We start from the raw sequence: 27,987 nt of genomic DNA, 5'->3' as shown, positions 1-27,987 counted from the left end.
TATAAGTCATTATTTTCTCGAGAATGCTCACCTTTAGCTGCTATTCCTCTTTTTGTGATCTGATTTTTGATCTTTACTTTAGAGTCTTTCAAAATAAATGGTAGTGACGTTTAAAAATTGTTCTAGTTGGGGCTCCTGGGTGGCTCTGTCGGTTGAGTGTCCAACTTCGGCTCAGGTCATGATCTCACGGCTCATGGGTTCGAGCCCCGCATCAGGCTCTGTGCTGACAGCTCAGAGCCTGGAGCCTGCTTCGGATTCTGTGTCTCCCTCTCTCTGTGTCCTTCCCCCACTCCTCCTTTCTCTGTCTCTCTCTCTCTCTCTCTCAAAAATAAAATAAAAACATTTAAAAATATTTTAAAAAAGGAAAAGTTAAAAAAAATTCTTCCAGGATATTTCCATATACACCTGTTTGTACGCATTCCACTAAAGTGCACTTTCCTTTTAAGTGTAATGAGTGTCTTATTTGAGTGTGTATCCTGCTCCTTTAAGGACATAAACATCAAACTCCAGTTTCTAAAGCTTCCGCCAGTGTGTGCTTTGTGTGTGATGCATTTGGCCAGGAACTCTGAATTTATTTTCCAGCTTACGTGGGCCTCGTTTCCATTCCCTTTCTTCCGTAGTCGACTCACACCTTTCCAGTTTCTGAAGAAAGGGAAATGGGATGATTCACCATTAGCTTCGGTCCATAGCCTCATAAATTTTCTTCTCTTTACCTAACTAATCATCATTATTACTAATTATGCTGCAGAAAATACACTGGAATGCAGACAGGCTGGCCTACCGTAGAGCAAATCCATATATAAATCACAAATGCGGCCTTCAGAATGGCTTGAGTGGCTGGGCATGTAAATTGGAGCTGTTTCCCCATTCTGTTCTTGTGCTCAGCCTATATTGTAGGGCCTAGCCTTCCTTGGATAGTGTTGGAAATCCAGTGGTATAATCTAATTTTAAGGGAGGTCAACACCAATTAGGTGAACATTACTTGGAACATAAATTCATGAATAAAATTGCATGTTGGTTTTGTTGAAAAATGATGGTGTGTCAGGTCTTGGGGCACTACCAAGGCGAACACTGGCATGCCTCCTCCCAAGCTGTTCAAAATGGCAGCTCTCTGAGAGTCAGGAAGCGCTCTCTGGGCAGATGGCGCACAGCACTGGAAGGCGTCTGGGGTCAGGGGGCAGAGAGAGAGCACCAGCACCCTTCACTACAGCACAGTACTTGAGCTCTTTCAACTCTCTTGATCTTCAGCTACACCTCCGTCTTAACTCATTAGCTAGTGAGGAAGCAGGCTTCCAGAGGTTAAATGACCTGCTCTCGTGTCACAGCTCATAGTGATAGGGCAAGGATTTGACCCAGGATTCCTTGAGGCCAAAGCCCCTGTTCTTCCTCCTCTGCTAAGCTGCTTCCCACGTTTTTATATGGAAGTAAGGTAAATAATTTGGCAAGAAGGAAGGTTAATAAATTGGTGGTCACTGTTTTCATTTTGGTGTCAGGAAAACCTTTTTGTTCCAGCTCCGTGTATATTGAAGGTAGTTGTCCTAAAGGCCATGGTTAAGCAAAGCTGTCTCCAAATTCACAAAATTGCAGGAGTCTGAGCTTTTCCTCATACCCCTCCCCGATGCTGTCGTTTCTGTCACCATAGCTCAAAGCCGTCAGTCCTTTGCATGCGCACACATTCACATCTCCCTATGGTCTGTAATACTGTGACCTTAGCTCTGTCCGTGGGCTTTAACGGTAAGAAGTGATAAGAGCATTTGTCAAAGTTCACCAGCAAACCCTGTGTCTTGTTTTTGTTCTTTAAGAAAAAAAATAAATTCACGGGACGCCTGGGTGGCCCTGTCTGTTAAGCATCTGGCTCTTGGTTTCGGCTCAGGTCATGATCTCACGGTTCGTAAGTTCGAGCCCCTCATCCCGTTCTGCGCTGACAGCACGGAGCCTGCTTGGGGTTCTCTCCCTCCCTCTTTGACCCTCCCCTGCTCACGTGTGCACACAAAGAAAAAACAAATTCAGTACCTTGTGTATGAGATCAGCAGATTCTACCCTAACTGCTAACATAGTGGGGATTTGCATCCCTCACCCCTCACTGCAGCAGCCCGTGGATGTGCCCCTTTGTGACGCCACACACTACCTTCACCTGCCCCTGTGGCTGGTGTTCCCTGTGTTGGACAGCGCAGCACAGACCGCCCGGCTTGGAGTCCTCCTGCCTCCTGTGCTCTCTGTTCTCAAAGCAAAGTGTCTCTTGATTCCTCTCCTTCCAAGCTACTAGCTTGCCCCCTCACTTCACACCGTCTCATAAGGGACTCCAGTACTCACACACTAGCACCCTGCAGACTCCAGTATGCCCCTGATACTGCCCTGAAAACGCTCTCAAAAGTACTAATGCCTTTGCGGTCGCCAACGCCTAAGGTTCCCTCTCCATAACCTTGTGCTGCTCAGATGTCTTTTTTGCCGGCAATACGTGCTGGGATATGTTGATGGGTTTCCTTCTACTTCTGTCCCAATTCTTCCTTTTGATCAGACTTAGCTATGTGTTCCCCAAGGGTATCTCTCTGTTCTGTTCTGTTGTCTCTGGATGACAGTTCTTCTCTGTGGCCATCAGCTGGGTCTCTGAGGTCTAAGCCTGACCCTTGTCTGCAATATCAGCCCCACATTTTCAGCCTTTAAAAAAAGATTTGATTATGATTATGATTATTATTTTTTATCTTAGAGCACGCGAAAGGAGGAGAAGGGCAGAGAGAATCTTAAGCAGGCTCCACGTTCCACACGGAGCCCACCACAGGGCTCGATCCCACAATCCTGGGATCAGGACCTGAGCCAAAATCAAGAGTTGGCTGCTCAACTGACTGAGCCACCCACCCAGGCACGCCTCAGCTTTACTTATTTATTTATTTTTGACTCTTTCATATCTTCCTGAATAATTTATTTCGTATATCTTCCCCACACTCAAGTGGAATAGGGCCCAAACAGAACTCATGGCCATTCTCTCGGGATCCGTTTCTCTTAAGGATGCCACCCTCCTCTCAGACTTCACTTGTGACTTCTCCCACCACAGCCCTGCATTGCCATACGCGGCCAGCTCCCCACCGGCTTCTCTAGAACCACTCGGCACTTCTCATCTCTTCATCCTAATTGCCACCGTTTCCTTCAACTACTCATTACCTCTTGTCTAATGTTATAATAGCTTCCCAGCAGGTCTTTCCAATCTATCCTGAATATGACTACCTAATGAATCGCTCTCAGACTCATAACCCTCTGGTGTTTTCCCACTGCCCGCTACAAAGTCCCACATCCTTGGTCTGGTGCTCCAGGCTGTCCACAGTCTGTGGTTTGAGCGTGGCTGTGCTCACGCTCCCCTCTCCTCTGCCTGCAGGACTGTGCTCCCCAGCTGGGCCAGTGGGAGGGTGCTTGCAGGTTCTGTGTGCATTTTGTTTCTTTCAAAGGCATCTATATCTGAGACCTAAACATAACAGCTAAAACTATAAAACTCTTAGAGTGGGCTTTTTAAAAAAAATTTAGAGAGCGCCAGTGGAGGAGGGGCAGAGAGAAAGGGAGATAGAATCCCAAGCAGGCTCCACACGGTCAGTGCAGACCCTGACATGGGGCTCAAACCCACCAACTGGGAGATCAGGACCTGAGTCGAAGTCGGACATTTAACAGACCCAGGCACCCCAGGGTGGGGATTTTTTTTAAGTAGTTAATTAATTAAAAAATATTTTTTAACATTTACTTATTATTGAGAGACAGAGAGAGACAGAACATTAGCATGGGAGGGGCAGAGAGAGGGAGAGACACAGAATCTGAAGCGGGCTCCAGGCTCTGAGCTGTCAGCACAGAGCCTGACGTGGAGCTCGAACTCACAGACCGCGAGATTATGACCTGAGCGGAAGTCAGACACTCAAACTGACTGAGCCACCCAGGTGCCCCTAATTAATTTTTTAATTTGCATCCAAGGTAGTTAGCATATGGTGCAACAATGATTTCAGGAGTAGATTCCTTAATGCCTCTCACCCATTTAGCCCTTCCCCCCACCCCCACAACCCCTCCAGCAAGCCTCTGTTTGTTCTCTATATTTAAGAGTCTCTTGTTTTGTCCTGCTCCCTGTTTTTATATTATTTTTGCTTCCCTTCCTTTGTGTTCATCTGTTTTGTATTTTAAATTCCTCATACGAGTGAAGTCATATGATATTTGTCTTTCTCTGACTAATTTCGCTTAGCATAATACCCTCTGGTTCCATCCACGTAGTTGCAAATGGCAAGATTTCGTTCTTTTTGATTGCCGACTAATCAGAGTGGGCATTTTTAAGTTACTGTAGTATTAGGAAAAAAGTCCTCTAGCCAGTTGCTGCAGGTTGAGAAATAACTCTGTAATTGCACACACTCTTTCCTTTGCTCACACTGAAAATAAACTGTCCCCTGATTTTCCATGCCTAAATATCCTCTCTATAACCCAGATTTTTCATTGAGCCGTTCCTGATTCCTCCAGCTCCCCTAGGGCGTGCATCACTTTGTATTTATATTACAACTGTTTACATACATAAATGGTCATCTCTAGGCTGGGAGTCTCCTATGGGCAGTGATAAGGTCTTAGTTACAAGGGACAAAGACAAATACCATAATGCTTCACATGTGTTAGATGTTCAATAATTTGAATGAATAAATGAGTGGGAGAGGGAATCTATTCATGTTTTTATTCATACGTAACCTTAAATTGCTTAAGAGTAGGATTTGGATCTGATTTATCCTTATATCCTACAGTAGCTACTAGCATTGTGCTTTGTGCATGATAGATGCTCTATAGATATTTATTTCTTTACTTTTTACTTTTTTCAGCTCTATTGAGGTATGATTGACAAAACTGTTAAGGTGTGCATGGTGGTGATTTGCTACACATACACATTATGAAAAGACCCCCATCTAACTGATTAACCTGTCAATCACCTAATATATATCTTTTTTCCGGTGACAACACTTAAGGCCTACCCTTAGCAAATTTCCATTATTCAGTAAACATTTCTTGAATCAGTGGATAAAGACGCAGTTGATTATGATACGAACTTCCTGAATGCCGTTACTCTATCTGACTTTCAATAATTGCATTTAGGCACTCTCACTACAGCTAAAATGTTTTACGATACGTCGCTCTTTTTGACTGTCACTGTGAATTTTTGCCAGTGATTATTTTTTACTTTCAGCTTTTTCTGCATTTTTAGTTTTGATTTTTAACCAATCATGTTGTTGGCAAGGAGTACCCTCTTAATTTCACAAAGGAAGTTAGAAAAAGGTTTGCTTTTTAAAAGCACGTGCAGGAGCTTTTCCGTGTCATTAGCTCGTGGCTCTGGGGGCAGGTGGGGTTCTTGGACTAGCAGTTATTTCTGCAATAGTGGTTGGGTCGTTCCTTCCGGAGTCACCGTGACTCCATCCAGAGACGCGTAATTTGGATGCTTTCAACAGGAAACAGGGTTGGGCAGCCTTCGTTGAAACACTGGCACACTAGCGGGTTCTTCAAACCCCGGTTAAGTTGCTCTGCCTCCTTTTGAGACCAGGAGGCTAACACTGTTTTTGCTGTTACTGTTTTATGGTGGGGGGCTGCCTACCATCTTCTCTGACAGCCTTTCACTACTTAATACTTGGTTACGACTGGCGAGTTAATAGTATTTGCTTGGGGTCCCGTTGCCAGATGCAAGCCTAAACAGTAATGAAATTAGAATTGACTGAAAGATACAAGTGGTCTTTATGTACGTTTGTGATGCGGCTGCCTGAAGGTGCGATGCTACTGCTGGTTTTTGTTGCCGTGGGTTTGGGGTTTTGTTCTGTTTTTGTCTCCTTTAAAACCAGATGAAATAATTACTTTGTTTCAATGATTTGGTGGGAAAAAAATAACAGATGCCTGTGTGTGCTGCTTTTTGGAGGCATCGTTTTAATTTCCTATAAGAGAGGAATAGTTCTAGCCTGTATAAAATGAGCGAGCTAGTTACACGGAGTCCCTAGGTTTGGGAAGTTGCCTGAATCTAGCAATGGATACTTACAGTAGGGTAAGTAGTGTCAGGAAAAGAAGACCAGAGGGTCTAAGGAAAGACCGTGACTTTTAGGAAATGCTAGAAACTTACCAAAAACAGGAGAATTTCTCCAGTGTATTTTAGAAGAACAACCCAGGGTCCACCGAAATACACAGAACAGCATCAAGACTCCCCCTTTATCAAACATATGGGGCAGCATCCACGGCCATCAAGGTGTTCCCTTTAGAAATGAGCCAAGGATTTACCGTAAGAAGCCACCCAGACAACTCATTTACCTTCCATGGGACGTTACAAGCGGGAATCCCGCAGCCTCATGAGTGGGAAATTTTTACACTTTTGACCCAGCGTCAAAACCTCTGAACGGTGGTGCACAAGTCCATCAGATGTGCTGACCATCTCGGCTTGTTTGAAGTCATTAACTTTTGTGCATTTTGTTTGTTTGTTTCCTCCAGAAATGAACACGCCTGAGCATGCCCTGTGCCCGTGAGCTACCTGATCTCCTCACGACTTTGGCAAGACGACAAGGAAGGCGTGGGGGTTCTGGACTCTGAGAACACGCTCCTTCCCCTTGGCCTTGGCCTTCCCGCGCCCAGCCCACCATGGAGACGCTCTCCCAAGATTCCTTGCTGGAATGTCAGATCTGTTTCAATTACTACAGCCCCCGGCGAAGGCCCAAGTTGCTGGATTGCAAACACACCTGCTGCTCGGTGTGCCTCCAGCAGATGAGGACGAGCCAGAAGGACGTGAGGTGCCCCTGGTGCCGGGGCATCACCAAGCTGCCCCCGGGCTTCTCCGTGTCGCAGCTGCCCGACGACCCCGAGGTCCTCGCGGTCATCGCCATCCCGCACGCGTCCGAGCACACCCCGGTCTTCATCAAACTTCCCAGCAATGGGTGCTACATGCTGCCCCTGCCCATCGCCAAGGAGCGAGCGCTGCTGCCCGGAGACATGGGCTGCCGCCTGCTGCCCGGGAGCCAGCAGAAGTCCGTCACCGTGGTGACCATCCCGGCAGAACAGCAGCCCCTGCAAGGCGGGGCTCCCCAGGAGGCGGCGGAGGAGGAGCCGGACCGGCGGGGCGTGGTGAAGAGCTCCACCTGGTCCGGGGTGTGCACTGTGATCCTGGTGGCCTGCGTCCTCGTCTTCCTTCTGGGCATCGTGCTGCACAACATGTCTTGCATCTCTAAGCGCTTCACTGTGATATCCTGTGGCTGAACGGGGCTGCAAGGGAAGGAAGTCTCTCGTGGGTGCCAACTGGGGGTTGAGCAGGTGTTGGTGATGGGGTCGCAGTGAGGAGATGGGGGGACGACGCTGCTCGTTTGGTGCCGAGCGCTGGCCTCCGGGCCTGCCGCTTGATGAACCGCAGACAGACACGGAGGGTAGAGGCGAGGTCTCAACGACACGCCGGGCAAATCATTCTGAGCGTTGGCGGCAACAGCTTCGAAGACGATTGCATGCATCCTCATAATCATTTATTAAATGGACTGTAGTTTATGATTTTTCAAAATCATGTTACGAGATAGACAGACGTATTCTGCTTAGACGTTAAGCCGTGCAAGTGCATACAATGTGATCTTCTCTAAATGTGGTAGATTAAAACCAAGATGCTATGTATACAGTAGAATTAAACCTGAGAATCCATGTAAAACTTCAGCGGCAACATGCAGCGCCGGTTTCTTTCCCCTTTTTAACGGAAACCCAGCCTTCCTTCCGTTGCTAAGGCTTTTTATACTTTTTGAACGGCACCCACATTAAAGTAAGTGAAGTGGACAGTCGTTTTCCGAAGAAAATGTCTGAACAAGTGTTTCCAGCGTGTTGTGTTTTGTTACGTACCTTCAGTTTTCTTCCCTTGTAATTAGAGCTCGCTATGTGTTTATTAAACGGAAAGCCCAACAGGGGAGCAATAAACTGAGTAATCATGAGAAATGCCTAATCCCACAGGAACCCTGTATGCCAATTTTTCTCAAGCCATCTCACGAAATAAGGATTTTAAATGTAAATATTGCGTATTTGTGTGTGTGCGTGTGTGTGTCATTTGATTTACCTCAGGTTTTGAATCTTTTCAGAAGAATCCCGGGAGTAAGACTTTGTGGGCCTGAGTCCAGGGTCTGAAACGGTGGCCCCCTCTTGAGCACCGGGACCCACACAGTGAGGTGTCGCTCGCATGTCACTTCCAACATTTGCTCCTCTTCTATGCATTCAAGTCCTGTATCCTGTGAGGCACGAATGGAGAGTAACAGAAGAGTTTCTGTCTCTTCTCCCGATCTGGAGGTATCGTAATAGATAGGAGTGTTGTCCATCGATGCCAAACCTAGACTGGCATTTTAACAGACAGCCCATGATTACTTTTTGAAAGATACTATTCCATGAGAGCTAAACCACTTAGAATTCCGGTGTCCTCTTGTTGGTGTAAGTGAGAAGATCTCTTGTATTTCAACATATGTTGTTATTGAGAAAAGTGACAAGGTAAACTAACAACTCACATTGCCAATTTCAGTGGACCAGTTCCATCAGAAGTTCTCAAATATTTTTCAGTGTGTAGTAAGTCTATAGATGCTCATAAAGAAAGATCTACTGGCATCAAAGGGTAAATTCCTGTACCTGGATGTGTGTGCGTTCAGAAATCACTATGAGTTTGACAATTGTCTTCTAATTTCTTTTATGGAATTCATAAAGCAAGTGTATTTGGAAGCTCAGAGTAGAAATTAGGTTAAAATGCCATTTTATTGTGTAAGCTATTGGGCATTATACAACAAATAATCTAGGATTTATTTGGTATTAATAATTTAGGTATCATATTAGCTAAATACTATCCTCTATTACGTAACATAATATACTGTTGGGTTAGTGTCAATTTCTCAAACTCTTCCAGGCTGCCATAATGCATGTCTGACCTAATTTCTATTCCTCTTGGAGGAAAAAAAAAAAAGAAAGAAAGAAAGAAAAAACACACCAAAATGTCGCATTAAGAATGCTACATTTCAAATGGGCTTTTACCCTTGCAATTTTCAGCCAGGCCATATTTAAGTTAATTTTTTGAATGATAATCTACATCTGTTTACGTACAGTAGGAAATGACTGGCCCTGTAGTGTAGCGTGTCCTAGAGTTCTACGTGTTAAGTAGGTTATTTATAGACACTAATGTGTGTGATGATACAGCGCCCTGTGTTTCTTAGTGCAAAGCTGTAGAATAAAAATGTCCACGTAACTTAAAAAACAATCCCATGCTAGAGCTGCAGTGAAGCAGTGCAAAATTAATCGGCTCTGTGATAGATTCTTGACTTTACAGTTTAAGGTAGCAAGAACACCTAAACCAGAATTTTTTGTGTGAGACTTACTGACATGAGAAATCCTGTTTAAATGGATTCTGCCTGCAGTTATTCATGCACTGCTCGTTAAGGTGCGCATTTGTGCACACACGTGCGTGTGTGTGTGTGTGTGTGTGTGTATGTGTGTGTGTCATATCTCAGCCTGCAGATAAAGTTTTCCTAGACTTGATGTTTTCATGATGGTTGACATCCCACTGCTCTGGCCTCTTCTGACATTTACCCACGACACTAACAACTCATCTGCCCCCTGTGACAAAAGTCCAGTGACACAATCAACCAGAAGTCACAGTTGCACATCAATGAAAAAGTCACAACCGAAAGCACAGAAAGTTGGAGCTGAAAGCAGCCTCTGCTAGCTTCATTTTGTACATGAGTCCGTTGAGGCCCACAGAGGCACGTGGCAGCTTGGAATTCTGCAGCAAAGGGGAGTCGAGAACTTTGCACTGTAGTTCTCTCTTGCTCCTGCCTAGGCCAGTTGACATCTCTGTTGGGCTATGATCTTTTTGAGGGTGGACGAATACATTTTACTAACTCAGCTATTGCTTTAGGGTTTTTTTTTTTTTTAATATATATATTCATTTTAGTTAGCATCTACCTCTCTGGAAAATGACAGGAGGGTTGATTGAAGGAAGAGTATAGACATTTAATAAAAACAATGCGATTTGAAGTTTCGAAATTGCAAACCATTGGTTCCCCTCCCCCTTCTTATATAAAGGACAATGAGTGTTGTGTAAATAGTAAACCTTAAGAAGCATGAATTTTCATCTTTATTAATGATCTTGACATAAGCAAGAGAATGCTTAATATGTTAAATAGAGCCAAGTATGCTATCAAAACAGCATTGTCTTTGGAAAATTTTTGTGTAGTGACCCGGGGCATAAGTTGTGATGAAAAGGCAAATTAGTTCTCAGTTCTGGTCATAGTTTATGATTAGAAAGCTAAAAGGTATTTTCTTTAAGAATATAATTAAGTTTAATCTTGCGCATGACTTAAGAGTAGGTCCCTTGAAGGTTAAACCGTATGCTGGTGCAGCCTTTGAGATCTAGTCTGTTCAATAGAACTTTCTCTGATGATGGAAATGGTTTATAACCTCTGCTGTCCAAGATAGTAGCCACTAGCCACATTGGCTAGTGGGCAGTTAGAATGGGGGGAGTACAACTGAGGAGCTGGCTTTTGCATTTTATTTAATTTTAAGTTATTTAAACATAGTCACTCACATATGGCTGGTGGCTACCATAGTGGACAGTGCAGTTCTGGAGGGGTGTGCCCTGGGATCTAGCATCAGAGTGTTAATAGAGTAACAGAGTAAGGCCAAGAAGACAGTTTGTGGTTTAGTAACATGCAGTTGGTTGAAAAATTCCTTTCTGGGCTTAAAAAGTATATGATCTCAAGTATGACAATAAAAATGTACTGATCGCCCTTAGGGGTTGTTACTTACGTACGTTGGGCCAAAGAACGATCAGCGAAGCTTAAAGAGTGCTTTATGAAGCCCCTTTTCTGGGATCATTAGCTGCATGTGAATCTGTCGTCCCCAAATAGTAGTTAGACAGTAGCTGTAAAATGTTTGACTTGCAAGCTATGCATGACTTGTACTGTGAAACTGTGTTTAGGGTCTTATGTCCAAAAAGTAAATGTTACAGATAAAAAAAAAAAAAGTCAAATGAAATTCCTCTTCACTTCTATCATCTTACTCAAACTTCTCACTGCATTAGTAAGGTGTGAAATGTAAGAGCAAGCACGTTTTGCAGTGTTCATAGAGGGTTTTCGTTTGCCCTTGAAGTCTGCCAGCTTGTCGTTGTATTTGGTGTGGCATATGTGGGCATCCTTTTTCAGGTGCCAGACTAAAACATAGGTATGATTTTAAAATGAGATTTGACACTGTTTTATAGTCTCTTTGGTTTTTCCTTTCAGTTATCACTGGACAAATTAAAAATTTGCAGCCTTGCTCAAAGACTTTTATTTTTTACATTAAAAAACATTGCCCATGGAATTTAAAGACTTGAGGGTTATTAAAATGACTAAAACTGCTTTTTAAGTGAGTAGAGGAAAGCAGAAAATTCCGTTGGAAATACATTTTCATAGAAAGATGAGACTCTTCCTGATAGTATGGAATTTATTCCAGTCTAGATTTCATAAACATCGCATTTGTTTCGACTGGGCAGAACCGGTGAATTTTTTTTTCCCCTAGAACTCATCTGTGGGCATGACTGTTCTTTTTAGCTTGGTTTTTTGCCAAAATGGTAGTTTTTCTTTAGGCTTAAGAGGAACTTAGAGGTCTGAAGGCTATTGGTATGAGGAGTGATATCGAAAAGGTTTGAATTTCTATCTTATCTGAGAAGAATACTGCTGCCAGCCAATCAGGGTTTTCTTTCCACACAAGAAGTCACCAGTCAGTTGATCTGTTGTCCTGGACCTGGAAGGAAAGACCGTTCCTTGCCATTTCCATCGTTACCAGTAAAATATCACTTACAAGGTAACCCTTACCAAAACAGAAGCTCCAAAGAATTAAGTGATCAAGATCATTCAGTAACTATTGAAAATAGTAGTCTATTTCAAAAGCAATGAAGATCAGTTAAATTTTATTAAGCATGAAATACTTCTAAAAAAAATAAGTGGCAATTCAAGCCATTGATTTTTTTTTTCTGACCTGATTCACTGTATACAGATATATATCTATATCTGCACATGTAGGTATAGACATATATGTAGATACACACACAATGTAGCTGTAATAAGAGTTAAAAAATCAAGTAAAAATGTTATTAGTCATGTCTTCCCACGTGTGGGTTATATGATGTTGAATTTAGGTGTTAATTTCTTAGCACATGCTATAGGCTGCATACATTATATCAAACCAACCACCTTTGGGAATGTCTATAGAAATAAACCCATGAGACTTTTCAAATATACAAAGAGGTGGGTTCTACTGTATACACTTTATTGGAAAGCCATTGATGACTGAAGAACATAAACAGGTGGGGCATTTAATTTCTGTCTTCCAAATGGCTTGTTTTTTGGCTCTGCTCAAGCATCATGCGGGGAGTACCATTATTCCTGAACTCTTGCAACATGGCTCTGATTTCTCTGCACAAGTTTCCTTGCACAGTTGGGCCAATGGGTTTTTCTTTTTTTTCCTTTTTTTTTTTCAGGATTCACTGCCTGGGGTATCCCACTATGTATCTCTCACTTGTGATGTAGTGGTGCTTGAAAACACTCATTTCGTTAGCTGGACTTTATTATTCTAGTCTAAGATTTTTGATACTATTCATATTATGATCTTTTTAGGGACAATCAGTAATATTTGGGGCAAAGTACAGAGGAGTCCCTCAAAGTCTGTGACAGCATGTATTTTCTTTGTTTTTTTGGGGATGCTCTCATAGCTGTCCCTGTTCTTCTAGAACACTGCTCTAAATTCATCACCACAGGATGTAGGGCTAATAGCTCACGTGGAAGTTTTCTGTGTTCTTCCTGTGAGTTACTGGGTGATTCTAACAAGAGTTTTCCAAAGGAACATTCGATTTTTAATTTGACATTTGCTTTTTGAGAATCCAGAAGTAAGACAGTTGAATGTGTTGGTGGTAAAGGAGCATGGGCTATGAGAAGGAGGAAATAGATGAGGCAGATGCCCCCATGAGGGAAACAAGAATCAACCTCAATCTGTGTCATCTCTATTTAAGCAGTGGGAGAACAGGCTGCTGTCTTACACTGTGCTTCAGAAAAGTCCTGGTCTGATGTTTCTGGCTGAGAGACAACCCACCCACTGTGTGGGAGCAGTGGGGACGTGATCTTGGATCTATAGCAATAGATAGGCAGATCTACCCAAGACGGTGAGAAAATACTTGCATAAAAGGAGGGAAGTCTATAATGGGATTATGGGTCCAAAACCAAATATAAAGGAGTTGAAGGTCCATCATGGCAGAAACCAGCTGAAGAAAAAAACACAAGGACAAGTAGGAATAACTTAGCCAAGCACAATTTGTCATTCTAGAATGGCCTACCGAATTCAGTTCAGGGTGTTGAAGTTGAAGACATCTAGGGAATGGGCTCAGCTGATGAGCGGATCCAAGGAGGACCCCTGGGTTGTCCACACGCCGGTCAATTTGAGAGCTTGCTCTTAGAGGTGGTTGCTGAATCATTACAGACAAACTCTCACAATGGCCTCTTCACAGTGGAATGCCATGCCTGTGCCTGTGGATGTATCCTGACTTGAGTAGGTTGATACTATTGGGAAGACTCGTTCGAGACTATTTTGGTTTTTCTCCTGGTTGTTGTCATTTATTATATATATAGTTTTTATACCATCACGTGTTCCTGTTTGCCTCACTTGACGGTTGCAGGTGGGGAGGCTGGTTTCAGCGCGGGGCAGAGGAACTCTCCGACGTAAGCCATGCAGCTGCTGCACGGGGTTCCTGCCCTTCTTCCAGCTCCACTGGTGGGTTCCCTGGCCCTCTGGATAACTAGTACTCCAGTCAAATGGCTAGATTAATGCTGCTCAGAGGCTAACTCAAGTCCTTGACGTGTTTCATTTACAGTTATGTGGATTATTTATTTTGGGAGCTTTTCTTTTAAAGGGCCAAATAGCCCTACAGATAAATGAGCTGCTGGGCTGTGTAGAAAATATTGTTCAAATGTTGCCAAATAATTGACTTTGGAAGGGGGATATCAAGCTGCTGTTTATAAATCTGAATGTCTTAAAAGCACTCTTGCTTGCTCTCTCTGTTGTAGATGGTGTCTTAGCAAGTCCTGAGGTTTTCCAATGAACCCCATTTTAATATATGGTATTTTTGTATGCCAAACTGGTGTCTTGTCCTTTGTATATGTGGTAATGTTGATTTTATGACTACTGTTAAAACACATTTGCTATGATTAAAATTCATAAAACGATTTCAAATAGACTCACGCGTTTGTTTCCTTTTTCTTCCCACTCCACGGAGAAAAAAAAAAATTGGCTAGAATTTTCATCATCAGCTAGTCTAAGAATTTTAATAGACTCAGGTAATAAAGCAACAAGAAGCTCCCAAGCCAAGAATTTTAAGTGGAGGTGACCTTCAAGTGGCTCCTCTGAGAAGCCAAAGAACGCATTTGTAATGAGCAAGCCCAAACATGGTTTTGCAACTTGGGTTTTCGTGGCTTCTGGTGGCCCTACCTTTCTCTTCTACTGTTTAGAAACGGCATTGTGTGTGTCCGACCCCAGGTGGACCATCTTATTGTACTATGTGTAGAACAACTTCACACAGGCTCATGTGTAGTGAGAGGTCTGTCTGGAGAGGTATCTTTCAGTATATGTTTTCATCAGTGGGACAGAGTGTTTTGGAGAGCCTTTAAAAATATATATATTTATTTCTTTTGAGGGGGAAGGGCAGAGAGAGTGGGAGTGAGAGAACCCCAAGCAGGCCTGCACTGTCAGTGCAGAACCCTACACGGGGCTCAATCTCATGAACCTGGAGATCATGACCTGAGCTGAGTTGGATGCTTAACCAACTGAGCCAGCCAGGTGTCCCTGGAGAGCCTTTTTTGATAAAAGCATCCTTTCAGTAACTCTGGGTCACATGAATGAATTTCAATTTAGTTTAGCAAGTGGCCTAATCCTGCTTGAGGGGTCATCAATGATCTGATACGCATGCATGCTAGAATAAGCATGACCAGGCTCTCTCTGGACAATTCAAACATAATCCCCATAGTTTTAAAAGTGTGAGATTACTGTGATTCAATACCATTTCTTGGTTCAAAAAGCAAGCTTTGTATTAGGGAGTCCAGATTTTTGAAAATGAGAAATTTATTTAGCATATTTTAGAATTCCTGGTATGGATTTCCCTGGTCTTAGAGTGTGTGCGTGTGTGTGTGTGGGTGTGGGTGTGGGTGGGTGTGTTGGGGAGGGGAGGGATTCCCTTATTGTTAGGGCTGCTTTCTCATGCTTGAATTTTCCTTTCAGCTGTAGAAGGAGTCGACTGGGAGGGGACAGAAAGGCATGTAAGGCATTTATTAAATAACTTACGCTCCTCCATTCCAGAACTGGATTGATTGCGCCTAGAGCCTTATCTGGAGACTTCTCTGGAGACTTCGTGGGAACTGGGTGAATGAGAGGGGATCACAGGCGAGCCCCACGTGCATGTCTTGTCTGAGAATGCCCGCGTTGGCAGTCTCTTCAGACGCGACTCTGTTCGGAAAGCACAGGTTTTCTGCCTCTGGGTGTAGGGTTGGACGAGGGTCAGGGTGGCGGGGGGTATCCTGTATCCACTCCTAGGTCTTTGCCACTCTGGCCCCTCCCAACAATGGGGCACTGCGCATGAGCAGCGAGGGGTCGGGAGTGGATGGTAGAGGACGCCAGGAAGTGATGGGAGCCAGGCCTGGTGTCCACTGCATATGCCACCCTCACCTTCAGTCCTTACATACGTGTCGCCTCCAAATATCCGGCCAGATTTCCTGAAACGAAAGCCTGTCTGTCTGCCAGTGCCTTGTTTCTCTCAATGCTTTTATTTCCAATGATGACTCTTGAAGAAAAAGCCATGTTCCGTGTACATAGTATAGCACCAAGCTGGGTAGATGGGAGCTGGGGGCAAAGGGACTGAGATCCTGGGAGCGGACTGAGCCTCTGGTTTTCTTTTTATACATTTGAACTTTTGCACCATGCTTGACCCAGAAAACGCTGTAGCTGCAACTGAATTCAGTCTCTCTCATTCCTCTTCCTGCTCCCTGCATTCCCCACCTCTTCACACTATTTTGCCTCGATAAATGAATGCTTCTATTATTGTTTGCAAGGGCAGGTGAATGTGGAGGTGTGCATGTGTGTGCACACATGCGTGTGTATGTGTATGGTGCGTGCATGCATGCATAGGAACACTCGATGTTCATATGAAATGCATGTGAACATTTCACAGACTCTTGGCACAGAGGTTTTTAAAGGTTGAAAAAGTGAAGATCTTTAGAGATAGATCAGAGTAGAGGAGAGTACACCAGTTGGGCTGTAAAGAAAGGATCATTTATATGTAATCACTTGGGAAAATAGGGAGGAGGAAGCTCCCCTTGGGCCATTCATTCCTCCACATGGCATTTCCGATGCTTGCCAGGCACTGATGCTGCCAAGATGAACGAGATGGAAATGGCCCCATCCTCTTGGACCTCACAGTCCTGTAGGGAAGACAGGCATTAATAAATAAATACTGTTGGGGCGCCAGGGTAGCTCAGTCGGTCAGGCGTCCAACTTCGGCTCAGGTCATGATCTTGCAATTCATGGGTTCCAGTCCCATGTCGGGCTCTGTGCTGACAACTCTGAGCCCGGAGCCTGCTTTGGATTCTGTGTCTCCCTCTCTCCCTGCCCCTAACCCACCTGCATTCTGTCTCTGTCTCTCTCAAAAATAAACAAACATTTTAAAAATACATACATACATACATACATACATACAATTTATGGTCATTGCAGAGGTATGTGGTGTTTAAATGCACATAATAGAGAAGAGGTCAGGCTGATCTGGTGGGTTCAGGGTAAGGCATTAGTCAGAAAAGGCTTTCTGGAGGAAATGGCTTCTAGAACGAGATCTGAAGGATAAATTGGGGTCAGCGAGAACCATTTGTGAAAACACATTCAAGAAGGGACAATAAGAGACAGAGGAGGCATGATGCCTTTTATGGAGGCAGAGTTGGCTTTTCTTGCCAGGCTCCCTGCCATCTGTGCATTGCCTTATGCCGTGTTGCATGGCGATTGATGATATTTCAGTATGACTCTCCAATCCCCAGAAATAGCCACAAAAGAACGTTTTACAAAAGCACAGCCATGGGGTCTGTTTCACGGGTAGTTATTTTCATCAGACATCACTGTATGTGAGACCCGCTCCACAATGAACATTTCACCTCGCTGTGCTCACAGAACACGTGGTTGTTATCCGCCCGTGCCATGTGCAGAAGAAAAGGACACGTCGAGTCTTTTGTTCCAATAGTTATGCTATTAGTTTCTCAGCCAAATAGGTGTCGAGTCTGATCTTGCTGACATAGGCTATGGGTCAACCGCTATCTAAGATCATGTCTTGAGAAAAGCATTTCCCAAGCTGTATTTTGAGATAGTTGTAGGTATTATGTGAAAAATGTTTTGTGGTTAAATAAACTGGGATAATACTGGGTTAAACAGTTTTTTTTTTCTTAATTGCAGAACTTTTCAGAGACTTTAACATACGTAGCATGTTCTCTAGAGAAACAGAACCAATAGGGTATGTGTATGTGTGTGTATACTCTCTCTCTCTCTCTCTATGTGTGTGTGTGTGTGTGTATTTATATACATATATCTATATAAATCTATCATATTGTATACATATCTATAAGAGTTATTTTAAGGAATTAGCTCATGAAATCACAGAAGCTGGCATCTTCAGAGTAAACCAGTAGGCTGCAGACCTAGAGAAGGGTTAATGTTATAGCTTGAGTCCAAAGAAGTCTGCTGGCAGAATTCCCTCTTCCTCAGAGGTCAGTATTTTTTTCTCTCAAGATCTTTGATTGAATGGACCCACCCGCACTATGGAGAACAATGGGCTTTACTCAAAGCCCATTTAACTGTTAATCTCATCTAAAAAATACCTTCACAGTAACATCCAGACCGGTGTTTGACCAAATATCTGGCCATCATGGCCTATCCCAGTTGACACATACAATTGATCATCACAATATGCTAAAGGGCCTTGCAAATCTGGAAAAAGGAAACATAATACGTATCACTTTCTGCCAATTGAGGTGAGTAAAGAATCCATTATTTGCAGAACACCTATTAACATCTGGTAAAACACAGTTTGGAGACTACTGACCTTGAATAATGATTCACAATTTGACTTATTCTAGAGAGTTAAAATATGGCTACACACACACACACACACTGCTTAATTTTTATGTAATAAGATTAAACCATTAGCCTGTATGTTTGCTGTTTAAAACAATACCATGTAAATGTAAAATAACCCAATACTTCTATTCGATTTACTTTCATGTTATATTGTAATTTGCATGCTAAAACTCCGTGTTCTGCACACATGACTGATGAAATGTTCCCATATCAGTAAATTATGAGGGGAACTATGTATACATCTGCTTTAGTAATAACAGAATGGATGATTCATACTCGAACACAGTGCATACATACCAGAGTAATTTTGGAAAATTATAGCCTAAAAATTCATAAATATTCAGTACTACATACTATGGGGTTAAAAACAACCCACAACAAACCAAATTGATAATGAGGAACAAAACTAACAATAATTTGCTGTGAAGAAGCAAGAAGCGTGGCAATTAAAATCCGATTATTCAAGGCAGTCCTGATAATTCATATGTATCCTACCCCCAAATTGGAGGAATCCAACCATTTGCATATGCACACATGTAATTGGAGCCTTGCGATATTAGTAAAATACTAAATTAGAGCCATGCCTAAATTCTCTAAAATCTAAAAAGCACTAATTTTGGTTTAAAAATACCAAATGTGGCAGAACATATGTAGGCAGTTATTAATGAGTTGATTTCATGCAGTCACTTAAGAAAAAGTTTTGAGATTGGCAAGGGCAACCCATTAGGAAGATTTGTTGGCCCTGGTGGGCAGAGGTCCACACTTTGAAAACCGCTGCATAGAGGACTAGACAAACAAACAAAGGAGTTTACGAAGATATGCACGACACATAAATTAAAAATAAATTGTTTTCCCATTTCATAGGAAATCATTTTAGCAGAAATATAAATTTCATGGAATGAAATCAATAGTTGTAATAGTTACTTTCCATATACTCAATATATAGGCAATATAAGGACTATCTATGCTTCCATAAATTTCTATCAGTTTATATATACTTTACTTTTTTAAGTTTATTTATTTATTTTAAGAGAGAGTGGGGAGGAGCAGAGAGAGAGAGGGAGAGAGAGAGAATTAAGCAGGCTCCACATTGCCAGCGCAGAGCCCGATGCAGGTCTCAAACCCACAAACTGGGAGATCATGGCCTGAGCCAAAACCAAGAGCTGGACACTTAACCAACTGAGCCACCCAGGCACCCCAGTTTATATATACTTTAAACACAATTGGCCCCACTGCACAGTTAAATTACATCCCCCACCCCATTTAGGACAAATCACATCTCGTTTCTGGCTGTACGTCAGGCAACCAAGAAATGGTCCCTAGTTTACCCATGCTAGTCTGCCTCATTCCCCAGCCATCGTAAAGGTAACATTCATTCCAAAGTAGAAAGTTTGCACTTCCTCAAATTTCAGCCGAGCTCCTCCAGCCTTTTCCAAAGAGATTTGGTGACTTATTTTTATACAAACCATTATTAATTTCAGAATGACTTCAGTTTATACAGTTCTGAAAAACGGGGTTTTGCTTTAAAAAAAAAGAAGATGGGGCTCTGGGTGGCTCAGTTGGTTGGGCATCTGGCTCTTGATTTCGGCTCAGGACATGATCCTAGGGTCGTGGGATTGAACCCCACATTGGGCTCTGTGCTGAGTGTGGAGCCTGCTTGAGATTCTCTCTCTCCCCCCTCCCTCTTCCCCTCTCCCATGCTTGGGTGCTCTCTCTCTCTCTCTCTCAAAATAAAATAAAATAAAATAAAATAAAATAAAATAAAATAGAGGAGAGACTGAATATGTAAATTTTGGAGAAGCAGATTTAGTGGATTTGGGGTTACATGGGGAAAGACTTCCTATAAGAGAATTTGAACACAGTACTACTGACAGAGGGGTTCATGTTAATGCTGCCTGGATTTTCCCCTGATGGACCGGGACCTATCTGTGCTTTGCACTCACCACTGCACCCCCAGCACCCAGAGGAGTGATCGAGGCTCAGTGAGTATTTGCTGAATGAATGAGGATATGAGTCAGCCTGTCTGCTGGAATAACGGCGCCAGCAGGCTTCAGATGCGCTGGCAGTTTTGGAATACCCGGGTGGTTGGGATTCTCTTCTTTGCCGATCTCATCACTTTCCACACTTAGATTCTTGCCACTGCTGAGGGGAAGAGTTTGCTTTCTCTTTCCTGCCCATCAAGCCCGTTTTAATGAGCTGTTCCTGTTCAGCTGTCTTCCTGCAATAAAGTCATTTCCTCTTCCTTAAACTGTTCGTGCCCAAGGCTGAATGCCTTGGTGACTTCATTTGTTCATCAGAACTCACTGATGTCAGGTCTATACCAGCCCTCTCACTCGGCCGCCTACAGATGTTGCGTTTCCCCGTGGCCTACCTGGGGCACACGACCGCGCTCTGTTTTGTTGTACTGAACGACGGTGTGTGGTGTGTGTCTTAGGAGGGAGGGGGAGGGTCTGGATGAGGGAGCGACGGGCACGAGAGGCAGCCGGCGTGGAACATCGGAGCAGGCGCTCACTCCCGGAGGCCTCCCTCACCTCATCCCGGGCCCAGCTCTGGGAGGAGAGGGGGCAGTTGTGTGTGAGGGTGACTGTGTGCGTGTGAGTGTAAGTATGTGAGTGTGAAAACGAGTGTGCACCAGCGTGTGAGAGCCTGGGTGTGAGTATGACTGTGCGTGTGGGCAAGTGTGTGAGTGTGAGCACGAGTGTGCATCAGTGAGAGTGTATGAGTGTGGGTGTGAGTTTGAGTGTGAATGCGGGTAAGTATCTGAGCAGGAGCACAGCTGTGTGAACGTGAGCACGAGTGCGCATCAGTGTGTGAGAACACGGGTGTGAGTATGAGTGTGAGTGTGGGTAAGGGTGTGAGAGTGAGCATGTGTCAGCATGAGTCTGCATCAGTGTGTGAGAGCCCGAGTGTGAGTGTGAGTTTAAGTGTGGGGAGGGATGGGAGTGCGAGCGCATGTGAGCACGCGTGTGCACCAGCGTGTGAGAGCATGGGTGTGAGTTTGAGTGTGAATGCGGGTAAGTATCTGAGCAGGAGCACAGCTGTGTGAACGTGAGCACGAGTGTGCATCAGTGTGTGAGAGCCTGGGTGTGACTATGACTGTGCGTGTATATACGGGAGCCTGAGCATGTGGGAGCACGAGTGTGCATCGGTGAGTGTGTGTGAGAGTAGCGAGTACGGGATCGAACAGTGGGATCGAAGGTGAGAGCCACACGCACGTCGGTTCCGCCAACACTCGTGGGGCGGGTCTCCACACACCGCGTGTGCTCAGGTGGAAAACAATCTGAATTATAAGGTGATACCTTATCTTTCCGGTGGGAAGAGCTAAAAAAAAAAAAAAAATGCAAGTTAGGCCAACTTGAATATATAAACTTTTATAGGCGTAGATGCCAAATGTCTGCTTTAAACATAATTTACCTTCATTGTACAAGAGTCTTAAATCTTGGGTGACGTTTCGCTCTTTGCCTTTAAAAACAATTCTATCAGGTGACCTCCGCAAAAATTTAAAACTAGCAGTTTTTTCGTATTGCAATGGAAATGATAATAACGGTGTATGATTTGTAGGGTCGTTGTGAGGGTTAAAACATTTGATGCAAAGCAAGGGCTCAGGGCAGTGCCTGCCTGGTACGTTGCGAGGGCTCCACCAAGGGCTGAGGCACGAATGCGCGTGTGGACGAGCGAGTTGCTAGCCCGGGTCTCATCCAGGCTGAGTTTTGTTCTTCAAAGCACACAAACCTCATACTAGGCAAGACAATAGGGATGTGAAAATTTGGGCCACTTTCTCCTTTCCTTTAGGAGGGGTAAGTTTTGAGATAAACAATCTTGCCTTCTCTTTGGGCAGATCTAGTAACTGTCAGATAACTGTCACCGACTCCACATTTGAAAAGACCTGCCCGGGGGCACTTGGGTGGCTCAGTCGGTTCAGCGTCCGACTTCGGCTCTGGGCATGATCTCACAGTTTGTGGGTTCGAGCCCCGCGTCAGGCTCTGTGCTGACAGCTCAGAGTCTGGAGCCTGCTTCGGATTCTGTGTCTCCCTCGCTCTGTGCCCCTCCCCAGCTTGTGCACACACTCTCTCTTTCTCTCAAAAATAAATAAATAAACATTAAAAAATTTTTTTAAAAAGACCTGCATTCAAATTTCAGTGGAAGGGTCTAGAAATGTAAGGCGAATTGAGGCTATGGAAAAAGGCACTTGAGAGACAAAGCGTCTAGAAAATAACAATAACTAACTGTGCAAATAAGACTGCTTTGTTTTTTAAATTTTTTCACGCCTTTGAGCACAGTTTTTTCCCCGTTCTCACTTTTTCCCAAACCAGAAGCCTGTTTCATTACGGTCTTCACTTTGCTCTTCAAGACTGAGTGACTTTAGGTGCGTTTAATTCAACCGGATTTATTCGAGAAGCTCAAGAACTAATTTATTTATTCTATTTATTTTTACAGCATGCCCATTACCCAGGGATTCTGGGCACATATAAATGATATGCTTGGGGTTGGCAAACAGGAACTGGTGATAAACGGACAGGGAGCAGACCGTCTGAAAGCATTAGTCAAAAGGACTCTTCCCTTCCAGAAATGCTTGGTTAAGCAGGTTGGTCTTGCAGTTTTCTTGGATCTTGACATTTTATGTGCACGTTGCTTGCCCGTTTTTTGACATACACAACAAGCACAGCGAGGTCCCTGGGTGGAGGTGGGGCAGCCAGAGAGGAGCCCCCAGCAGGGCAATGAGTGGGACCCAGAGGCAGGGGGTGGGCCTCCCCCCGACCTCCGCAACCATTGTGCAAAGGCCCCGGGCTCTGTCCCCTGGAGGTCTATTTTGCAACTCACGAAGGGGAGGATTCTGGGGCAGAGGATTCTGCACGTTCTCAAAAGGTCATGTAGTTTCAACCCAGGTTCAAGCAGAAAAAATCAGAGATACCGGTCCTCACTTGAGGGGAGGTCAGGAACCCAAACTGAAGATCTCTTAAGTCCTGCTCAGGAGAAAAGCACAAACAGCGACATGATCAAAGAGGAACCAGAATGTTGTTTTGGCTGCTCCCGTTAATTCTCTCCTCAGCTGAGGAGACCCATTGGACGCCACACTGTCCCTGTCATTTGCTGTCAGCCTTTGAGCAGGTCACCTCGTCTTTCCAGGCTTCTGTTTCCTTATCTAAAAAAGGAGGAAGCTGGCCTGCAGTAGAGGTTTTCAGAGAATGTTTCCTGGGAGGCCTGGGGGACGCCAGTGGAGGGCAAGGGGAGGACTGGGAAGGTGCCAACCATATTTCTGTCTGGTAAAAGGAATTCTATCGGAAGAAATAAACTTGAAAGCCACTTTTCTTGGGGCGCCTGGGTGGCTCAGTCGGTTAAGCGTCCGACTTTGGCTCCGGTCATGATCTCACAGCTCATGGGTTCGAGCCCCATATTGAGCTGTGTGCTGACAACTCAGAGCTTGGAGCCTGCTTCGGATTCTGTGTCTCCCTCTCCCTGCCCGCAACCCGCCCCCCCGCCACCCCCCAGCCCTGCTCTCTCTCAAAAATAAACGTTTTTAAAAAAAAAGAAAATCGGGGCGCCTGGGTGGCTCAGTCGGTTGGGCGGCCGACTTGGGCTCAGGTCACGATCTCGCGGTCCGTGAGTTCGAGCCCCGTGTCGGGCTCTGGGCTGATGGCTCAGAGCCTGGAGCCTGCTTTCAATTCTGTGTCTCCCTCTCTCTCTGCCCCTCCCCCGTTCATGCTCTGTCTCTCTCTGTCCCAAAAAAAATAAATAAACGTTGAAAAAAATAAAAATAAAAAATAAATAAATAAATAAAACGTTAAAAAAAAATTAAAAAAAAAAAAAAAAAGAAAATCACTTTCCTTGACAAATTCTAAGGAGATTTCTGCCTTTTCTCTCGCCAATCTTTTCCCACTAATTTGTTTGACCCTAATTTGGGTCTAAACTTGAGATGTGGGCAACCTCTCCCACGGGGGTTCAGGAAAAGATTGCCAACATAGTCTTCTTTAAAGCTGTTCTCCTGGGGCACCTGGGTGGCTCAGTTGGTTAAGCGTCTGACCCTTGACTTCGGCTCAGGTCATGATCTCGCAGCTTGTGGGTTCGAGCCCTGCATCAGACTCTGCACTGACAGTTCAGAGCCTGCTTGGGATTCTCTCTCTCCCTATCTCTCTGCCCCTCCCCGGATCTCTCTCTCTCTCAAAATAGTAAACTCAAAAAAAAAAAAAAAAAAAAAAAGCTGTTCTCCCTACCAGGTGATTGTGGGGGTCGTGCCCAGAGGCTATTTGTCATTTTTACAGATTTTGATGAGAGAAAGTGGCTGATTTTAAAGAAGCAGCTTCAAAACCTTGTGGTTTTGAATGTGCCACTCAGCCCAAAGTGCTCTCTAAATGGAAAAAAATTATTACAGCAGGACTAATCTCTTTTTACAGCAATAAAACGCAGACCCAGTCAGATAAATACAGCGGTGGAACCAGCCGGATTTAACTCTGAATGGAAAATGTTTTCAACAAATAGGTCTGGGAGCCTCAAATAAATGACAGACTTAGCAAGAGGTAGAAGATGTGACTTTGCCCTTTTGAAGGCACTCACTCATGTTTGGGACGCAGGCGTATGGAGACGCCAAACAGAATCAGTGTGTGTTAATGAGCTAAACAAGGCTCACCTCCCAGCATCCACAGATGGTAGAGAAGCCTGAAAGCAAATTAAGCCTAAATGGGTCACCAAATGCTTTTCGGTTCTTCTTAGTGATCAAGACGGATCTTCACGGCCCCGTCGGCCTTTCTATCTAACGCAGAGATTGTACAGATTTTACCCCGGCAGCGGGAAGGAGGCGAAGGCACCCTGTGAGGTGCCCCACAGATCCTTGTGATTCACTGTGCCAGCGCTGTGTGTATGGGTAAGTGGACTCACCACCTACTTAAAAAACAAACCAGAAACAGCCCTGCATTCCTTCCCCTTTGCTGGGCCGTTTGTATCTAGATCAATGACTCCAAGAAGTCTACAGTTCACTAAAAGTTTTGGCTTTCTTTGACATTTTCCGTTCCCCTGACCAATAACCCGTTGTCAAACTGACTTTCATTTTGGGGGGATGCATAAATAGGGAGTTTGTTTTGAGCTGTTGACGTCATGGGGTGCGGGCAGGGGGGACACCTGGTCCAGGGTAAAGTTTGGGTGTAAGCTCAGGCTTCACAGCTAGTTCTCTGTGTAGCCTTGGGAAAAATGAATTCACCTCTCTGGACCTCAGTCTCTGCGTTTGTAAAACGAGGATGGTAAAACCTAGCACCTTGCACAGATACTCTAGGGCTCACACTTGTGAAGATGCTTCAAAAATATGAAAAATATAACATGTATTAATGAAATGCTTCAGTTAACAGTAAATGCTCATTAAATACCTGTTAAAGCAGTGGCTATAGACTAAAAACATAGGTGCACCTGGCTGGCCCAGTCGGTAGAAAGGGCGACTCTTGATCTCAGGGTCATGAGTTCAAGTCCCACACTGGGTGTAGAGATTACTTAGAAAAATAAAATCTTAAAAAATAGACTAAAAAAAATGAAGCATAGGATTTGTTTATTTTTCTTTGACATTCTTATGGCCACTGCCCTGGTTTTATTTTTTTTAACATTTATTTATTTTTGAGACAAAGAGAGACAGAGCATGAACGGGGGAGGGGCAGAGAGAGAGGGAGACACAGAATCAGAAGCAGGCTCCAGGCTCTGAGCCATCAGCCCAGAGCCCGACGCGGGGCTCGAACTCACAGACCGTGAGATCGTGACCTGAGCTGAAGTCGGACGCTCAACCGACTGAGCCACCCAGGCGCCCCTGCCCTGGTTTTAAAGCTCATCGAGATTCCGGTAGATTCTTGGCTAATGTCCCTGCCTTCTCTGCTTTATCTCTACCACCCACTTGAATAGTTTGTTTAAGTTTATTTATTTAGAGAGAGAGAGAGAGAGAAAGAGAGAGAGAGAGAGAGAGCGCACACACATGAGCAGGGAAGAGGCAGAGAGAGAGAATCCCAAGTAGGCTCCCCACGGTCAGCACAGAGCCTGAACCAAGGCTCGATCTCATGAACCATGAGATCAGGACTTGGGCCAAGGTCAAGCTTCAGACGCTTATCTGACTGAGCCAGCCAGGCACCCCCTACTACCCACTTCGTATACTCTTCACCAATGCTAGTGTGAGCTTTCGAAAACCACAGATCTCTGAGCACGCCCCTCTCCTGGTTAAACCCTTTACTGGCTTGGTCCCATCAATAAGACCAGGGTCCCCAAACCTTAGCATCACACGCAGGGGTCCTCACTCCTCCCCGCACCTACCTCTCCAACTCCAGCAGCGTTGAAGGATTTTAAATGTCCCCTGAATGCAATTGTCTGTACCGTGTCTCTCTTTCCCTTCCCGGTGTGACTGGGAACTTCTCAATAGTCTAGCCTTGATGTCGTATAGGCCGGGGAGCTTTTCTGACCCTCCGAGAGAGGGTTCATCCGTCCCTCCTCTGTGATACCTGGTATCTTACGTACCTTTCCTCTTGTGAAAGGCACTATCATGGAACTCGTTGGCTTACATACCTCTGTCTCCTACTGGCCTGTGACCGGCCTGTGGGGAGGGGCCTAACTTAGTTCCTGTGTATAAGGGATCTGTAGAGAGCCTTCTCACTTGTATCTTTTCTCGCACCTGTACTTCTCGAACAGTGCTTGGCTATCGACAAAGTTGACGCTCTTGAGGCTCATGAGTGGCATGTCAGAATTTCTGCCCCTACGCTGAATGGCCTTGTTCAGTGGCTTAGATCCCTCCTTGCCATCTACGCCTGCCCTGTTCCTTCTTCTCTCTTTTCCTTCTTTCCTTTAAGATATTTCTGTCAGCTTCCCTGCTGAGAGTTGTCTCTGTGATTCTGTCATGTCAGGTGTCCTCTAGCCCCAAACTTCACTATGACCGCCGTGAATGGGACCCGAACAGGGAGCCGTGCAAGGGCTCTGTGGCAGCTTTATCTTCTGATAGTCCCGGGTCCCTGAGCAGCCCCCGGTTAACCCGTAGGCCACAAGAACTTATTTAAAGACATTATTTAGAATACGCACGCACAGATATAAAATCAGCCCCAAGTTAAGTTTCCAAAACGTTTAAATGACTAAAACTGCTGCGAATGAATGGCTCCTACTGTGTTGTATATCACATGGGATATTAGCATACATACGAATTATTATTCTCCAGGCTTTTTGTGTGAGAACTCTAGGGCACGGAAAGGTTAAGCAGCATTGCTAGAATCATACAATAGTTGATGGTGTTGTCAAAATTCAAATCCAGGCGGTCTGAAAACCATAGATTTGGATAATCAGGATCCTTTCTTTTCGAGAGAGAATTAAAGCTTTGAATGGTGCACACGTAGGTGGTTTTTGTGCTAAAAATATTATACTCTTGGTATATATTTACCACTCAAATGGGGGAAAGTGGTGAAGGAAACAGGGGGAGCGGAACAAAATAAAAGGGAAATGAGATATTTGCAACAGCATGGCTGGACCTTGAAATGTTATGCTTCGTGAAATAGGCCGGACCCGGAAGGACAACTATTGCATGATTTTGCTTACGTGAAGTGTGCAGAGACGGAAAGCGTGATAGAGGTTCCTGGGGGCTGGTGGGGAGGGAGGGAGGGAGGGAGAGGCATTGTTTAGTGAGTAAACAGTTTCTGTTGGGAATGACGAAGACGCTCTGGAAATGGACGGCAGTGGTGGTTACACAACATTGCAAACGTACCTAACGTCACGGAGCTGCACTCTTCAAAACGGTAAGAAGGGTACGTGTTATGTGCATACGACCGCAAGAAAAAATAAAATACGAAGCAAGGTAGCAGTTGTATAATCCTGGACAAC

The 27,987-nt window shown here is 44.5% G+C and overlaps 1 protein-coding gene and 1 long non-coding RNA gene across 8 annotated transcripts in view; one reads left to right on the top strand and one right to left on the bottom strand.

Annotated features, from left to right (window-relative positions):
• Nucleotides 1–14,236, top strand: part of RNF152 (ring finger protein 152) — an 80,247-nt gene extending 66,011 nt beyond the window's left edge. For all 6 annotated transcript variants that reach the window (XM_045459416.1, XM_045459420.1, XM_045459422.1 and 3 more), the window contains one exon: nt 6,469–14,236. In XM_045459416.1, the coding sequence (XP_045315372.1) occupies nt 6,616–7,227 (612 nt within the window). In that variant the 5' untranslated portion in view covers nt 6,469–6,615 and the 3' untranslated portion in view covers nt 7,228–14,236. The remainder of the gene's footprint in view (nt 1–6,468) is intronic.
• An 8,300-nt stretch (nt 14,237–22,536) lies between these two features.
• Nucleotides 22,537–26,642, bottom strand: LOC123587527. 2 transcript variants are annotated; one of them, XR_006707348.1, is made up of 3 exons: nt 26,443–26,642; nt 22,987–23,129; nt 22,537–22,839 (listed from the first exon to the last, which is right to left on the bottom strand). It is a non-coding gene; the product is annotated as an uncharacterized LOC123587527 (long non-coding RNA). The 2 variants fall into 2 exon arrangements; XR_006707347.1 differs by lacking the exon at nt 26,443–26,642 and adding an exon at nt 24,158–24,175.
• Between the last annotated feature and the right edge of the window lie 1,345 nt (nt 26,643–27,987).

Source organism: Leopardus geoffroyi, chromosome D3 (genome assembly GCF_018350155.1).
Source record: "Leopardus geoffroyi isolate Oge1 chromosome D3, O.geoffroyi_Oge1_pat1.0, whole genome shotgun sequence".
NCBI classification, from domain to species: Eukaryota; Metazoa; Chordata; class Mammalia; order Carnivora; family Felidae; genus Leopardus; species Leopardus geoffroyi.
The sequence above is the reverse complement of the archived record's forward strand: the minus strand, read 5'-3'. Positions and strand labels throughout refer to the sequence as shown.